This window comes from Podarcis tiliguerta (assembly GCF_965153285.1).
Source record: "Podarcis tiliguerta genome assembly, chromosome: 2".
NCBI lineage: Eukaryota > Metazoa > Chordata > Lepidosauria > Squamata > Lacertidae > Podarcis > Podarcis tiliguerta.
In genome coordinates this window covers 93,752,459-93,770,893 of record NC_139535.1, presented here as the reverse complement: position 1 = coordinate 93,770,893, position 18,435 = coordinate 93,752,459, and the positions used below count along the sequence as shown (strand labels likewise).

The following is an 18,435-nucleotide window of genomic DNA, read 5'->3' as shown; positions in this document are numbered from 1 at the left end:
GAATGTTACATTTATCTGCAAAATGGGGAGGGGAGTCTGCATAAGGCACATAATTATCTAGTAGGAAACGTATTACTAATAAAGAAGCATCTAGATTACAGGGGTCTATAGAAGTGCACACTCAATGGGTGACAAGAAAGATGACGAAGATGCACCAATAGGAGTGACATATATCCAGAGTCTATTCTCGTGATCTATACCTTCCTCCAGTTCAGGGTTACCCTCAGAACCTTTTGGAATCTGTAAGGAAGCAATTGCTCCCTACTCCAAAGGAGGTGCCATTTGTGATGGCAGGGGCTATGCCCATTGCAGCTGCATGAAGCCTATTTTCAACGGAATCTTGCAGGAACTTGACATAAATGTCCTGGTAGGAACTTGTAAGAACTTAACAGCAGTGTCATTTAGAAGACAAGAAAAACCCTCCTCTTTAGGAAATCTTTCAGCTTTGTGTTTCTCATTTCTTTTGTGGGCTTTAATCAGTGGCGTGTGGTGAAATTTTTTTGTAGGGGAACAGTTAGGGGAAATTGCAAGGGCAATTGGGGAGAGGAACATTGCACATGTGAGCATCATTCCTCCCTCCCTAAGCAGGGCAGAAGCTTCCCGGACTTTGGGAAGGAGGCACCAGGGGAACATTTAGGGGGCTAGCCTAGTCCCCCTGGTCCAATGACTGCACAGCACTGGCTTTAATCTGTTTTAACTATTATGTGGGTTTGTGTTAATTGCATTTACTTTTGTGATTTGCCTTGAGTTGGGTCTTACCTAAATGAAATTAACAACAACAACAACCATCACCCCCCACCTCCACCCACTGACATTGATCAAGTGGTTCTTCTGTGCAATCATCTTTGGGGAAAATATATTGCCCTAGGCACTAGTAGTTAGCACTGCTGATTCTGCAGTGGTATGCGGCAGCTGAGCACAATGCACGGACTTTTCAGCTAGCACTACAGAGAGGACTATTGTCCTTGCAAAGCTCATACAAAATGTTCTCTGCAGTGGCTAGTGCAGGTGTACTTAGAACTATAGTGGAACACGAGTAAAACATTCCTAATTTTGATTTGCATATTCTGTTTACTGATGGATGGACGCCTACCCAATACTTTTACTGTTTACAGCTAATCAACCCAAAGCAAAAGCTAACCCAAGGAAAGTTCTGGTATTTTAAATTCAGTTTTGTGCCTGGCCTTCCCCTCCAGAAGATGCTTCTAATAATGACAAATTGCAAGGGAAATCTGCTGTGCCAAAAAACGGCTATGAAGGAACCCAGCAAACTCTGCTTGAGCAACTGACCCACATATGCATTTTAATCCAATTCAGCAGAGGTGAAATGCTGAGGTCTCAGACAACGACATCCCTACCTTCCAGATTTGCTATGATAAAAAGCAATGCTGCTTAATTAAGCACCTCTGATGGTATGCAGGAGAAATCGGTTATTTCGTAGCACTGCAGTATGATTTTCACATTTTCTCCCAATTACCCACATTGTTCCTCCTGTGCAATCTCTGGGGATTTTGTTTTCCCCATTTCATCTCTAAATTAGCTCCTGTTGAATCATTACTCATCTTATCAGTGACTGGCAGACATTAATGAATTACTGATTTCCAGCTTGCCCCCCTCCATGATAGCTATAATAGAAACAAAGGGTAATTTTAGCATCAGACTTCTTATTTTGAATAATTTTAGGAAGGTGAATTTTGTGCTGGTAAAAAGTTACTGATTGACAGCATTAGATAAGTCCCCAATGAATGACTATAGCACAACTAGCAGCAAAGCTAGTGCTCCTTAAGTTACTCCAGAATATATAACCTTGGGACCTACAGCAATTACTTCTAGAAACTGGAAGTGGAATGCACATATTATTTTCCCCTTTGACATTGCTAGTCTTAACACACAGCTAGCAGTGGGCCATATGACCAAAATATGGAGGCAGATTTTCACACTACTCATGTTTATAATATTGGGTGGAATTCAACATCACACTATGCTGAACTTTAAGTCAGTGCAAGCATACCAGCTTGACAGATGGAATAATCCTCCCTAATGCTGTTCTGGGGGTTATTCCTACTACTCCAGAGCTAATTTCAGGGGGTACAGAGGGTTACAGGTAGGGAGAGGAGAAAGGGACATGCCACATTGTTCCAGTGGAAGCATGGCTTCTGCAGATGGGGTTTGTTAGTTGCAGCCTGCCCATTGTAGTTATAATATCATGTTGCCCATGTTTTGAATTGCTGCGAGCACCAAATTCATTTTGCAAAGAAAAGGGGAAAACTAGCGGACAGCAATAACATGTTTGAAGCTTTACTGGTAATACTCAAAATGTCCAACATCTCAAAACAAGGATATTTTGGTCACTCCACCAAAGGACTTAAAATAAATCCACATGGCAGCTCCAGCAGCAGCGGAGGCAGCATTAACAACATGCTCATTCTGCCAGGCTGCTGGGTTAGCTTGGATAATGAGAAATTTCATCTCTTCAAAGAAGGTGCAAGGTAATTTGTTCAAAAAGTCTGCAGCTTAATTGGAAAACAAACTCCTTCTCAAGATTTTAAGACAGCTAAATTATAAATTACAATAGACATGTGTTGCCTTAACTGCCAATCTAAATCTTGTCTTCAGACTACTGAAGAAGAAAAACACGTGTCCTTTATAATTAATACATATAACAGATTAAGGTGAAAGAGGTTCTTTACATATTAAATTTTGAGGAAGCTGACTTCAAACAACTTTTAATGAATATAGCTCCTTTTTACATTACAGTGGTACCTTGGTTCTTGAAGTTAATCCGTTCCGGGAGTCCGTTCAACTCCCTGAACGGTTCAAAACCAAGGGGCAGCTTCCGATTGGCTACAGGAGTTTTCTACAGTCAAGTGGGAGCCGTGTCAGATGTTCAGATTCCAGAAAACGGTCGCGAACCAGAACACTTACTTCCGGTTTTGTGGCATTCGGGAGCTGATGTTTTCAGAAGCCAAGCCATTGGAGAACCAAGGTACCACTGTAGTATACTTTGTCCTGATCTGGCTGCTTCTAATTGCCAAGCTACTGCCCTGATTACTACAAACTATGGATATGTAGATAAGGTAAGCTTGGCTGTCTGGTACTAATGTTGCAAAACAGAAGGAACAAACTTTTCCTACAACTGGAACCAAAGGAAAGAAAGGTGCCCCAAGAACTAAAAATTTAGCCATGATTCTATGCAACAGAGAGAGCATTACAAGTCTAGGCTCGTTCAAGGTATCATGCTGATAGCTGATATTCCTGTGGCTCACGTTTCTGTCCAGCCAGACTGGTTGATTCTCCAAATTTGCAGCGCTGGCATTAATTCCCATTTCACCTATCTCTTTACAGGATTTCAGAGGATATGTGAAGGCAATACAAATTTCCACAATTACTTAATTTTTGATTTTTTAGTTCACTCAATCCCAGTCCCTCTGACTAAGTCAGTTGCCTACTTATCCAGAAACAGTGTATAATTCCCCCCCCCCCCCAATATTTGAAGAGACACAGTTGGGAACAACTGCTTTAAAGTTCAATGAAATGTCCAAAGGATATGCTGAATGACGAGACAGATTTCTAATCTATCCTACAGCAAAGAGAAAATGCCCCATGGGCTGTAGTGGCCACAGTAAAAAGATCAAAAAGCCAAACCGCTCTTTGATCTTGGGAAGGTCGACTCCCCACACATCAACTTCAGCAAAACCCATTTTGAAAGCCTAAAATAACAGTAAAATAATTATCAAAGTCACTGCAAAGCATAGACCATCAACTCTGAACCACATGGTAGAGAATGATTATATAAAGCCTGAAGTGATTCCAAGATATCAGAACAAAATGAGAAACTTTGGGAAGGGCAGAAGCGTTGCACATGGTTTTATTCCATTTACTTCTTCTGTCTTCTGTCCTGCCATTGCTGCTGTCCTGAAGACTAACATGCTCAACACTTAAGTGTGCCTGTCTTAAACATAACAGCTGGCTCTTCCAAGCTTCCTTTCTAACCCTGAAGCCCCCCCCCCCATATTAGCTTTGTACTGCAATGCTACTACTCTAATCCTTTTCCAAACTGATCTTTATACTCCCCCCCCCCCTTGTAACAAGCTACAACTATCAGTTGTAATTTGCAAAGGCCCCACAGAATCTGGTGATGGTTTTTGTTATTCCATTCTTGTGCTAATAGTAGTGTCTAAACTGAGAGGCAGTTCCTCCTCTGAATTTCTTTCTTCATTTACACTTTTTTTGGAATCCAAGCATATACAAACAAATCCTAATTACCTGCAAGACAGTGACTCCAACACCATCTGATAACCATTGATGAGCCTAATGTGATTTGGTATTCAAATTGTACCTGAAGAAAACAAACCGCTATTCAATTTCTGGTTGGTTCCTTCACCATTCTACTAACACTGACTGTGTGTATGTTAAGAGTTATCAGTTTTTAAAATATTATTATTTAAAAGCATCATCACCATCAAGAACATTAAATTTATTGTGTGTAATCCACGAACATATCACAGATACAATATTTTAAAAATAAATATTGAAACAAATTACAGCCACAGGAATAGGCTAGGCCATAGCTGTCAACCTTCCCTTTTTTTGTGGGAAATTCCCTTATTCCAGTGCCATTTCCCGCTGCTTCCCACTGCTGTCCCGGATTGTTAGATATCCTGTAGACTGTCCCCAGGACCGGTGAGGCTGCTGACCCCTTATTTTCAAATCTGAAAGTTGACAGCTATGGACTGGGCCCATCTGTGCACTCCCCTATCTGTGCAAGTAGGCAGCTGCTATTTGTATATGATGTGTTGTTTTTAAATTTCATTCTTCCACGATCAAACACTTTTTGTGATATTTAAATTAGATGCATTTAGGGGAAAATATATACCATGGACAGCTACAACTTATAGTGCATGCTGCATTTGAAACCTGCTGAGCCATGTAAGTACAAAATCAAAATGATTTACTGCTAGCATAGTGACTCTTTTAACATTAGGTTTTCACACTGCAACCTTTCATAGTGTCCGTTTAACTCCATTAATCTTTAGAGAAGGCTCAAGGAATGTTTTGGTGCCACTGATGACTTCAGTGGCCCAAATTTTGCACGGGGGTTAAAACAAAAGTAGCAAGTAAAAATCACTCCTTTCCCAAACCTGAGCTTTCTTATGCAGGCTAACATACTTTGACACTGCTTATTTCATTGTTTAACAAGCTTCTATTGCTCCATCCATGAGAATGATTGGGAAGAAACAGAAGTTGCAAGTGTCCCAGGTGGGCTAAAATTGATGTTGGGAGAGAGAAATCAGTCTTGTCTGTTTTAATAAAAAAGAGTTTTAGAAGGACTTCTTGGTTCAATCTCTGGGTTTTTTGGAGGGAGGAGGGAAGGGGGGGGGGAATGACTGCCATAAGGACATACAGCAAGTCCCCCAATTACACAATAAATCCAGTTTGGCAAATGCCCTGACAGCTTAATCAATACTCGGTGGTTTAATGATGAAGCTCCTCTCTTTGCTCTCAATGTACCATTTGGCAGCCTTGAGAATATTTTCAACCATAATGGCTATTTATAACACGAAAATGCAAAAGAAAGCTGTCCAATTTACACAGCATTCACTGCACAAATACATTTTCTGTTGATTTCATTGGTTCTGACACATACCCACACCAATACCCACACCCCTGAGAAAACCGTAGAAAACCTTCAATTCCTCTGTCTAGAGAAGACCACTATAAAAACACATAGTAGGATAAGCACTTCAATTATGGACAGGATGAGATAAGATAAAGAAGATGTTCTGAAGCAGCTCTTTCATCCTTTGAAACTACTGCTGCTCACTTTATTGATAACATACTACTATGAGTTTGTGGGTAACTGGAACCCCCTTCTAATTTCTGACTCCCCTTAATTCCTGGGTGCCAGATCCTCTCCTGAATTCCTGGGTGTTTAATCTACGCTTGCACTAATGAGATGGGTTGCCAAACGCTGGATTTAACAGTGTCAAACCAGTTTTTCCATGCTCAGGATACCGCCTGGGAGACGAGTCATCATGGAGAACCAAAGGAAAGTAATGGGCGATTAACAATGCAAAGATTCTGTGCCAGCCAGAAAACGGAGGGAGTTGTTCCCTGAGCTCTGACATAGTGAGCAGAGCAAAAAGGGGGGCAGTTGTTAAGGATTGCAGTGGTGATGATGTGAACGAGGGGAAAAGCTTTTCAGTCTGTTATACACAGCAAGCTGAGCAGAGGGATAGGGAGCCTTCTTTCTTTCCTTCCTTCCTTCCTTCCTTCCTTCCTTCCTTCCTTCCTCCCTCCCTCCCTTCCTTCTTTCCTTCCATCTTTCTTTCTCTCTTTCTTTTTTGATCCAAGGCTGCAGCAATGGGAGAAACAGCACCCTCTTGGACTGTAATATTTTGAACCCCTCCATCATAGGCTCAGGTCATATGTATGTGTAAATAAACCATATATCAAAAAGACACCACAGTCTCCACTGTGCCTCATTTCCAAAAGGAAACACGAACCCTGAGTAAGCACTTGAAAACCCTGGAATCTCGCGTGGTTCAGAGATTTTTGGGGTGTGTGTGTGTAATAATACATAAGGAGGTGAAACTGTTACAGCTGCACCAATACTTTAAAGCTAACTATTCTAGAGTCAGAGCTAAATACTTAATAATCAATCTTTCTTCTGCCCAGGTGCAAGAACATTCCTTCCCCTCAGGAACATTGTAATCAAATGGTAACTCTTTCATTTCAGTCTCCATCATCACCAACCCAGATGCTGCCCAAACAAGTGACCAACTCCAGCATGATTGAAGAATAGGTGCACTTAGATGCACTGAAGCCAACAGTAGTCTCAGTACCATTCCCGGGTCCTGACTCTCACAATGCCCTTGACATGCCGCCTCTTCTTCAGATAATGCATAGAACCTCAGGTGAGAAACACAATTTGGCATCCCGCAGAAACATTAAATGTATTTTCCCACTGTTAGTCAGCCCTGTGCTCACCATATTTAGTAATGCAATCTCACCATGTAACACAAGAAAAAACAGACATCCTAAGTCTCTAGCCAAGGAGACTTCAGGGGAAATTCTTGCTAATTCAAGATGGATATTGGTGATCCCTGAGGCTGTGAGACCTCAAACAATATTCCATGCAACCATGAGCTAAATTCTGTCCCCCCAAATGGAATTCAGGTGAATTAAATTATGTGATTTTAATATTAATGAGTTGTAGTTAAGAACAAGTTGAAAGCCACCCTGAGCAGGAAGAGATACAAATATATAAATATTTTAAATAAATGAATTAATTTACACATTTTTTCCTGTGTGTAGTTTCCTCTGTTATTTTCACTGTTTTGCAAGACCTGCTTCTGCTATTTAAGGAGCTAGAGTGGAGTGATGCATGAAACTGTTCCTCACCCCCTGTGAATCTTACTCAGCAAGTCCTCTGGCTTCTGAGATTGCAAGTTTCAATCACATCTTTACTAGACGCTTAACTTGTTCTGTCTCTTTCTTTAGGGAGAGCTGAGATTCTTTGCTGTATTCTAGGTTTGTTAAAAAAACAAACACTTCCATAGAATATCAATATACACAATTCCTGGCTGTAGTCTAAATCCAAGACCTGCTTGCTGTTCCTATCCAAACAAACACGAAGGTTTTTACAGTGGTACCTCGGTTTACGAAGTCAGATCAATCGTACATCCAGTATGGATGCTGACAAGCTTTTTGTAAACCACTTTGGCTTTTTGTAAAATAAATAAGCAGCTGCTCCCCAGGGTTTTCTGCAGCCCTACTTGTAGATGCCAGCGGTTGAACCTGGGACTTCTGTATGCAAAGGCGATGCTCTACCACTGAGCTAAAGACAATAGGTGCAACTTACTTTTGAGCAAACGGTTCACATCCTGCCCAATATGGGGAAGCAGAAGCTGCTGTCTCACTGAGATATATGATTACTGAAACCAACTAATGGTTATTGGAAAAACCTTCCCTGAGCTGGCTGAACTCCTCAATCACAAGACAAGAAAGAGGGAGGTACGAATCAGTTGCCTATAAAAGCAGATTATTTCAGGATTGCAGGCATTTCTCCCTCAAGCCATGCTCAGCTTTATGAGTTATTTAACAGCACATACTTTTAATTCTACAGTCTGAAATACAGATTGCAAAGAAAAATTTGTTGGAACCATCAGAATAAAACACCAATGCAGAGCATGCAGTATGCGACCTAGATTACTGTGATGAAAAATACATGAAGCATGCTGCAAACAGCAGGAAAAATGAATTCTGATGTGCTCAGTGGTGGCATAAGAGAAACAAAGCCTGAAAAATCTACACAGCTTTTAAGTTAAGGGCCAAAGTTCATATGTAAAGCAGTCCCCAAGACAAATGAAAGAGCTGCAGTCACTCTCCTCTTTTCTTATTTACTTTACCAAACAGATTTGCAAGCCTGACTTAGCAGCAATCTTCTTTTTCAAAAGTGGCGAGCCAAAGAGATTTCTCTTTGTCTTTTCCCACATAATCTGTCATTACCAAGAAGCCTTATTTACCCTGCCAGCTTCAGTCAGTCTGGGCAGGATTTGTACTAAGCAACAAGCAGTCTCTGTTATATAGATTAGCCTGTGCTGTGCAGGTCATGCAGTATCAAATCCAGGTCTAGGTATCCAACAGCAGACCAATCCAGTTCTTTTCTTGCAGAGCACAGCTGGAGCAGACAAAACATTCCATGTAAGATTGTTTTGATTCATAGGTCCTGCGCTTGCTTTGAATATTGATCTACCCAGTCAAAAACTTCACAGCTAATTTCTCAGATGGTGTTCATATGGAATTGGGAAAGGGAGAAGATAAATGGAAGGGTTGTTCTGTTCTGAGAGCCAGTGTGGTGTAGTGGTTAAGAGCGATAGACTCGTAATCTGGGAAACCGGGTTTGCGTCTCTGCTCCTCCACATGCAGCTGCTGGGTGACCTTGGGCTAGTCACACTTCTTTGAAGTCTCTCAGCCCCACTCACCTCACAGAGTGTTTGTTGTGGGGGAGGAAGGGAAAGGAGATTGTTAGCCGCTTTGAGACTCCTTAGGGTAGTGATAAAGCGGGATATCAAATCCAAGCTCCTCCTCCTCCTTCTCCTCCTCCTCCTCTTCTTCTTCTTCTTCTTCCTCCTCCTCATCTGCCAAGCCACTCAACACATTCTCAGCACACTGCTTTGGGAGTGAAGGAGGGCAACAAGGGGAATGACTATTTTCCACTTTCCGCCTGACCTTCCTACCCTTTTCTGGTGTTTCATCCAATATTACTCAATGGGTACAGATTGCACACCGGCTGTCAAAATGATAGGTGGAAAAACAGTGTTTCATCTAAGTCACTGTGAATTTGAAAGCTCTCTCATACTGAAGAAAGAACAGTTATGGCTGGGCTTCCAAAGCTGCATTTGAGAAGATGATCATGTTATTACAGGCATCCAGTCTGCAAGGGTGAACAAATGTTTTCTTGGCTTTGTGGATGCACAGGGGATAGAGATGCACTCACATACACATGCAGCTTGCATATAAACATTAAATTGTGCAACTAAGTATGAACGCATCACAGACATACAGCTCTTGTATACTTGTAAATGCGGTTTTTAAAATTTCCTAGTCCATTAAAATGCATTTTACCCTACTTTCTAGATGCCCTCCAGTAAAAAGGAATGCTCCAAAGGCAGGGCTAGGGAAGAGGTCTGGCAAAGGGCTCAAACTGGGTACAGTGGCCCAGGCATGGGCCCTATTCTTAATGTACCCCTTCAATCTCAGATGGCAGTACGGTTCCACTTGAAAATCTGCACAAGTCTGACACAGCTTCATTTTTGTCAAGCACTATTCACTGAAGATTTACTGATACTGAAGTAGATAAAGCCATTAAGGCGACAGCTTTCCATTTTGGAACTTGTTCTGGAACGAAATGGACAAATTGTTCGACAGAGATCTACTTGAGCAAATCAGCAAGGCAGAACTTGACATTTTAGATAGGGCAATCCAATCTTCACTGGCATTCTTAGAGGTGCGCACAGCATTAGTTGTGGTCTATAGGGTTGACTGCCAATGAATTCCTGGTGGGGTGCCAGTTTCCTCCTTCCTTCCAACCTCAGAATGGTGATGCTAGGGCAAATTAGTGCCCTGTGGCATTTACAGAGAGTAAGATCTTCACACAAACACACACCCATCCTGGGGTAGGAGGATATACCTTCTACTCCATGAGCGCTGGTGGTGGCAGTAGCAAACAATCCAGATACAGAGAACAATCCCTGGGTGCCAAGGCTACAGGGAGATTATGGTTGCCCTTACGCTTCGAGTCCTAAGCTGTTTCTTGGTTGCAGCAAACATCCTGGAATCCAGAACACCAATGTGGCAGTTGTCCCCCCTTCCTTTTTTCCTTCTGTCTCAGAAAGGTACCATGGAAACAATCTGCTTATTTTATTTTATTGTTTTATGTATACATCAGCCTTCAATAGGTCGTGAGGGTAGCTTACAAAGAGTTAAAATTGTAACTGAAGAAACAAAATCATTCACAAACCACAGCAAGAGCGGTTTTAAAAGCAAGCAGAATGAAAAACAAACGGAGCACAAAGACAGCAATGTAAAGGTAAAGGTAAAGGGACCCCTGACCATTAGGTTGTGGCGCTCATCTGGCTTTTTTTGGCCAAGGGAGCTGGGTCATGTGGTCAGCTTCCGGGTCATGTGGTCAGCATGACTAAGCCGCTTCTGGCGAACCAGAGCAGCGCACGGAAACATCGTGTACAGAGGATTAAAACGCCGGCAGGAGGAGGTAATAAAGCCTTTGCTTGGCGCTGAAATGACATCAAAATAGGAGGCAGGCAAGGCTCCCTAGGGACAGCATTCCACTGTCAGGGTGCCACTACCAAGAAGGCCCACTGCTCTGTAACCACCCAACTTAGCTCTGATGGTGTGGGTGCCAAAAGAAAGATATCCACTCAACTTTGTAGTATAGGAGCAGCCACATGTGGAGGCAAGTAGTAATTCGCAGTCACAAGCCATGAAGTTAAAGGCAGTGACGCATCAAGGTTTGTATTCCATTACAAACTTCAGCATCATGCTGAATGGCTCAAAGGTGCAGTTTCAGTAGTGAATGACTGTAATCCCCTGATCAGCTAATTTGTTGCTGGCTCAGTTGAGGCTGAAGTCAAACACAAAGTAGATTGTGCAAGGCTGAAGTTGGACCACATTTGTTATTTATTTTAGTATATTTATATTCTGCCTTTCCTCCAAGGTGCTCAAAGTGGCATACACGGTTCTCCTCATTCCCATATTATAGTTACAAGAACCCTGTGAGGTAGGCCCAGCAAACTTCATAACTGAGTAGGGATGTGAACCCTGTTCTCCCACTTCTTAGTTCTGCACTCTTAACAACTCCTCCATACTGGCTCTACCTCAAATAGCAATAGTAAACCAATTAAGACGGCCTGCCAGTGGCTGCAGCTCTGGAGAATCCTCTTAACTAGAAAACCAAGAACAATGATCTAAAGTGGAAATCTTCAACAAAACCTTCTAATGTCACACTTAAAAACAACAACCCAGAAGATTGTGTAATGCAAGGAACTAAATTATGCAACAAGAACATGCTTGTTCAATTATATTACTTTGTTGTAAATCTTTTAAACTGAATGAGAATGGTGACAGGACAGTGTCAGATGCGGCAGAAGAAAGGACGGGAAAACCAGAAGCACAATTTTTGTGGCAGAAAATTGCCAGGAAAGTTTGGACTACCCTTTAGAAATATCTGCTATTTCTAGCCAGTTATCTGCTATGAAGCTACTGAGTCTTGGAAGATTTGGGCCGGCTGCTGAGACTTGGTGCTTATTGTGTTGCAGCCACAGCTATTTCCTGCAAAAACTCTTTGAAAACTGTGGTATTTTGCATTAGCTGCCAAATTCTGCTGTGAATGTCTTCTTTTTGCAATAATAAAGAGAACTGAAAGAGGGCTAGAGCAACTGTTGTATCTTAGGAATCCTTGGCAAAGCATTTCAATTATGCCCATGCACCTGCACCCCTATTCATTACAATTATAATGCATTTAGGTGTCTTTGCTACAAAACTTTAGCCTTGATAGGTGGAATGGGTGGGTGCGGGGAGACTAATTGCTTTTGAAGAGGCACATCAGAAACCTAAATGAGTCCACAATATGTTATTCCCATTTATCTTGCTTGACAAGGAATGCTTCTAAGGGAAAGACATATTGAAAATCAAATTATCTCTTATTAATTGCTCCCACTCAATTGTACTTCGATACAAAATAGAAGTATAAGGAGAAAAGGTGCAAATCATCGCTGAACCAAGATTCAAAAGAGCTCATCTCTTTCTGCACCAAAGCAAACTACATTGCAAAAATGCACATGCGGAAGGTTTTAGTTTAACCTTTCCATATCCAGGTCAGGGTTGCATAAACCGAACCATCTTTGGGGGAAAAAACCCATATCTGTTTTTTGTCAGCTTGCCTTGAAATGGGAAAGTATCTGTTTTTATGATACCGTGCAGCTTGGATGGTAGGTTTACAGAGCCCAAAAGAGTGCAGCTAACCGATGCAAAAGAATAAGCTGTTGTTTGTCTTTTCACAAGTTTTTGGCAGATATTCAAGATGCAGGAGGAATTTTAGACATTATAAGAGCGAATGATTGCAGTGGCTGAAAAGAGTCGTTGCTTAAGCACAGTGCAAACTTCCTTTTGTGCATTGCTGCAGCTATGCAACCCACATCATGATCTATGCCAGTGCACTTCATTAGGCCTCCGGCAATGCCATGCTACTCCAGTACTGGATAAAGGGCAGAGCTCTATCAATGCCTATTCATCTGCAGGCATGCTGCAGTGCCAGTAATATCAGCTTTTCTTAACCCAAGCTTTCAGAAAGTACTAACACTGAACTATCTCACTACTTAACACTTTCCAGGCACCTTTGCGTACTTTAAAGGCTGGCCATTTTCCAGAGGCTAAAAGAAATGTGGTAGGGAAACAACACAACGTCACCCACCAAAATCAATTTCTTTCAGAGCATCGCCTAAGAACATATGGTACAAATTTCCCATAGATTGGCAAGCAGAAACTTCGGCAAAATTCTTGTACAAGTTCCTTAATGTCAACATGGACCCCTTTAAGTTCTGTGTTAAAAAAGTCAACACACACAACAATAATAAATATTCAATTTTCTTAAACCTCTTCTATGAGCGTTGTTTAAGCCTCCAACAAATAGTAGCTTCACTTTTTTTTAAAAAAAAAGGTCAATGTTGTATTGAGCTATGCTTTGCAGTAATAACATAAAACGACAAATACTTTAAAGTTGCAAACAAGCTAGCATATGTAATTTTTAATCTCTGTGCATTTGATAAGTCCGAGGTAGTCTAACTGAACAATGCTAACCCTGGCTGAGGAGCCATGGGCTCTAAAGGAGGAAGAGCCAATGTATACCAAGTCCCAGATCTTATGCTGGTCAGGGTGGAAGGTTGTGGGTAGTTTTGCCGTGCCAAATCCAAGCAGATGCTGCAGAGGAACCTTAGAGCTTCTTGTGGGATTTATTTGCCTTTGAATGCAGCAGATAAAAAGCTGGAAGGATGGCTAGCCACTCACCACATTCACCAAAGAGAGGCACCATCCTTAAAAATACTCAGGACACAATAAAGTGATGTTGCCAAATAAACAATCCTCCTGCTACCATAGCACTAGGAAACTCTCCTACCAATAGGATTAATGGGTTGTATCCAATCGGTGCCCCTCTGCTGACAAAAAGCTCTTCGATCTAGGCAGAGCCTTAGCACAACAGGGACAGAGGCAAATTTCAGAGGTTCTCCCTCCCCTCCCACAGCCTCCTCCAGGCAACCGCCAATCTGCTCCAGAAGTCCATGAGACCCTTTGCTGCAGCATGAGAGGTGGTGTTGGGGCTGTTGGGAGCTGCGAATCACTGAAGATTGCCTTGGTCCCTGTTCCGCTGACAAAAGGCCGTCCAAAGAGCTGTCCAACGTGGAACCGTAGTGCATGTCCAAAACAAGTGTGCCATCCCCGAGGGCACATACAGATAAAAGAAGACCACGCCCCTCAGTCACATTTTCTTTTTGCAATAATAAAGAGAACTGAAAAGAGGGTTAGAGCAACTGTGGTGTCTTAGGGTTTCTTGGCAAAGCATTTCAATTCTGCCCATGAATAATTATGCCCGCCCTCCAAAAAGAATACTGGTAATGACTGCAGAGGTGGGTAGGGATCCCCCCTGCAGCTGTGCTGTGATTCCTAGCTCTTCTTGAAGGCCAAAACACACAGATCACCACCACCACACGTTGACTACAAAATGTAGCCTTACAACACAATTGTGGTGTGTATCAGGCTTATCTCTTCCTCTTTATTTTACTTAGTCTCAGGATACCTAAGCTCTGCTTTGGCTCATGTTCCTGCCCCTTTCAGAAAATAAATAAGCAGGTGTCTGACCTTTGGGGACTGCCCTTTGGCTACAAAAACAGCCTTTGTATTTGTGAGGTTGCTTTGACAAAACAGCCATATGGGATGGATGGACACACTCCAAGAAACCTGAGAATCTCCAGTTAAATAAATTGGAAAAAGTAAAGTTGGGCAAATAAGAAGTTTTTAAAGGTCTCCGAAATCGTGCTTACTTCTCTATTAAATCCAGCGTGACTCCCGGTACCAGTCTCACACTCTTCTGCATGCAAAACCTGCAGATGAAAAAAGAGAGAGTATATAAGTAAATCACGCTAATTAAACCTATAATGACAGGCTACCCAAAAGGTTCCATGGCAGTAATTGAGTTCCTCATTATTAGAATGCTTCTGTAAAATAAAAACAAAACAAAAAAAGTTTGCTACAGCATAACAGGAAGGAGCATTTGCTGCACTTGTGATTCTGCAGTGGTTTCCATCATTAGTGTCAAGCCTATGCGCTTCAACTACCGTAGTGACAAGTTTGGAAGTGGGAGGGACAGCAAGAAGGGGAGAAAGTTTCGGTCATTTGCCACAACTTCTAGGGAGCATGGACAAAGCACTGAATAAAACTGAACTAATAGAGTAATGTGGTTTGGTAGCTGGAGTTCCCCTGAGAACAGATGCTGAAAGAAGACGCACTGGGGAATGAGTCAAGAAAGCAATGCCTTGCTAAAACAGCTCCATTCATAGAGGAAGAGTTTGCTGGGAAGGGACCAATACAGCATTTATTGTAATTATTCCCTCCAATTTCAACAGTTTAACCTATTCAGTCCAGACAACAGTGCACCACACTGGGAGTGAACAGATGCATCCAAATGACTCAAGCAAAAAACACGCAAGATATGGCCTCCAGCCAAAGATTTGGCAAGTTGTTTCAAATCAATATGAACTTCGTCTCTCCCTCCTGTGCCTTTCTCTGATGCCCTCACTACTCTGGAGCACTTCTTCCAGCCAGTACAAAAAAAATGTCCGGGTTCAAGCCCAAATGGAAACAGCAACTGTTACCAAGAGGACCTCATACAATGGTGAGAAAGATGAATTCTGAACCTTCTCAGGGTCACATTCATCTAGTCTCACTTCATATTCTCCAGGATTAAAGCCTGAAAACAAATTTCAGGGTTTAGCAGAAGCACAAAGCAAGCTCAGGTTCCAGCTCTCCATTGCTCTACCCCACCCCCCATTCTCCCAGCTTCCTTTCGCCTGCTGCCAACTCAACCTTCATCTTCTACCTTTCCAAGACCCATGTTTTCTTTTATTTCCTTTCGTTTGCCACACCCCTCCATCTCCATAGAATCAAAACTATGATAGAGACCCTTCTATCTGCTCAGACCTTTTGTGTGTGTTTGATGTTATGGCAGCTTAGCCAAATACTGCCAGCGGCTTCACCACCTTTGCCAAATACCTAATTGCATTACAATATACATATTGATTTCTCACTTAACCGTAAACGCAGCAATCAGAGCATTACTTCTGCTCTTTAGTGTTTATTTTACACTAGTCATGCACTAACTGCTTTACAAAACATAAAGCCAATGCCATTCCTGTACAGAAGACAAAAAAATTGTTACGTGGCAGCCTCTCTCTGTCATCAGAGGTATGAGTTTCCATACATTATAAAAGTGTGTATCTACTTTGCATTAATGCATAATATATTGACCCTGCTTTGACTATATATCACCTGCTCTGACTATATATTCTATACCCTTCCAATTTTCCTTCTCATCTGGCTGACCTTGAAATGCTATAAAGCATTTTTGTGAGTGCAGTGATGACCAGTATGCATGATAGGGCCTTTTAATTTTCTTATCCATGTGCGTCTTTCGCCATATCATTTTGTTTCTTATGTCCAGTGTTAGAAACTCAGATATATAAGCTGATCTCCAAATGGCACCTTAAACCTAAGTTGCAGTCACCACAATGGAATTTCTAGGCACCACTTCCCACCCAGTGGCTATTGTTGTTATTATTATTACTACCAGTAGTAGTATTTTCAACAACAAATCTCAAATCTCAAAATAAATAAAAAAATCCAAAGTAAAACAAATTCAAGCTTCAAGGAAAATATTTCAGATTCTTCTCTAAGTGACATTTTGCTTTCCCCAGTCACCAGCCTGGCATCCAGAGATCTCTGCATGGTCATAGTTGGACCCGTGCCAGACACAAAATGTGCCTTGCACCGGGCTAATTTTGAACACTGCTTATGCTATATTTATACACATTTCTTGGAAAAAAATAAAATTTATGTTTTGTTTTTGACAGCCAAAACTGGGAGAGGAAAAAGAGATAGGATGCAGACAAACGAGTACTGGGGCTAGGAAGAACCAAGACTGGCTGCTACAACAAGTCACATCCATTTAGGGAAGAGAATATAGCTTAGTGGACTAGCATCTGCTATGCATGCAGAAGGTCTCATATTCAATATCCAGGTAGGGCTGGGGGAAATCCTAGTGTGGTGCTGCCAGTGAGTGTAAACAGTACTGAGCTAAATGGACTAATGGTCTGACTCAGTAGAAGACAGCTTCCTGTGTCCACGCCTATAGTTTTCCTTGATTGGTTTCTGATTCCACAGTACCAGCATCCATCTAACCCATGCTTTCCTCTAACACCATCCATTAAATTTCTGCCTTCAACCTACCACTCTCTACAGTGAAGATTACCAAGCAAAAGAATGCAGGTAAACTTTGGCCAGGATCACAAATGATGCATGTTCAGTGTCCTGAAATTTAGCTGCAACGTTGACAAGGATGTACTAATTGATATGCAGCTATAGGCACTGACGAATGTTAAAGACCAGCTACTTGATGGTCAATGACTCAATGGGAACATAGTATTTCCATGGAAATCTTCAGTCACCTATGACCTTAACTCACTCAGCTTATCTTTTGAAATCTGATGGAATGGCTTTAAAAAGGGTACAACAGTTTCTGGCCGCTGTAGTTCCATTCTCTTTTATTAGGGCCCTTGCAGCCTCTTCCAAGCTATACCTCCTAGGCCTCAGGATTGAACGGCAGCCACCTGCCTCAATCCAGACAGCTCTTGTCATGAGCTACCAAAACTTATACCTCGATTCAGTAGGCTTTTGATTAGGATTTGCTGGTTCAGCTGTGGCAGGCCTCCCATGTACCTAATGGGGTGGGAAAAGTGACAATGTGTCAAGTGCATCATTTGGTCTTTCTCTTTCTTTCTTTCTTTCTTTCTTTCTTTCAAAATATGGTGCACTTCTGGGGTCAATGATATTTCCACACAAACTCTGCACATTAAAAAGCTGTCATTTTGTTCTGCCCCTCTAGGGCACTGAACAAAAGCGTATGAGCAGGATGTAAATAAAGCTGACTTCAGAAATTTCAAGGGGGCTTTCAGCTTCTTGAAGGAAACATAATAATGAATCAGGTCACTCTGCTTTTGATTAGTAAGGAAAACACCCTTTCTGGGGCATAGTCAGTTCACCATGGTATTCAGCATAATGGGGCAAACTCAGCAAGCACTCGCAGCTTTCATGTTCAGAGGGCTGCAACTGCCACAGGTCTGCTATCATACTTCAGAATAGATTAGTGGAGGAAATGCTCTTAGTGCTCTCCTTTAATGAGCCCCTGCTGTCTCCAGACTAAATCTCCACATGGCAAACTAGTTTATACCTGCCACTCTGTTAGGGACACCCTGCATTTTCTCTCAAGAACAACAAAGACAAAACACTTTTCTTGTGCTCCTTCTTCATCCATAGCTACTTCTGAAATAACCAGCTATGAAATAAAACAATGATGTGCTAGCATGACAGGAGGAGATGAAAAAAAAAAAGGTCTAAGTGTTGTATAAATATCGCGGTAAACATGGGTGACTTGGAAGGCACACAGAGATAGCACTCAGTAAGGCCTCAGGATAAAAACCTATATTGGCAATGTTTTTGTTTCAAACTTCTTAAACAGTACACCAAATGAAACGTAGAACTTGTCTTTCAGACCACTTATCTAGAGTACTTTAAAATGCAGACACT

The 18,435-nt window shown here is 41.8% G+C and overlaps 1 protein-coding gene across 2 annotated transcripts in view; it reads right to left on the bottom strand.

Moving 5' to 3' along the window:
* Positions 1–18,435, bottom strand: part of RPTOR (regulatory associated protein of MTOR complex 1) — a 298,685-nt gene that overhangs the window by 148,315 nt on the left and 131,935 nt on the right. For both annotated transcript variants that reach the window (XM_083427285.1, XM_083427286.1), the window contains exon 7: positions 14,619–14,678. In XM_083427285.1, the coding sequence (XP_083283411.1) occupies positions 14,619–14,678 (60 nt within the window). The remainder of the gene's footprint in view (positions 1–14,618; positions 14,679–18,435) is intronic.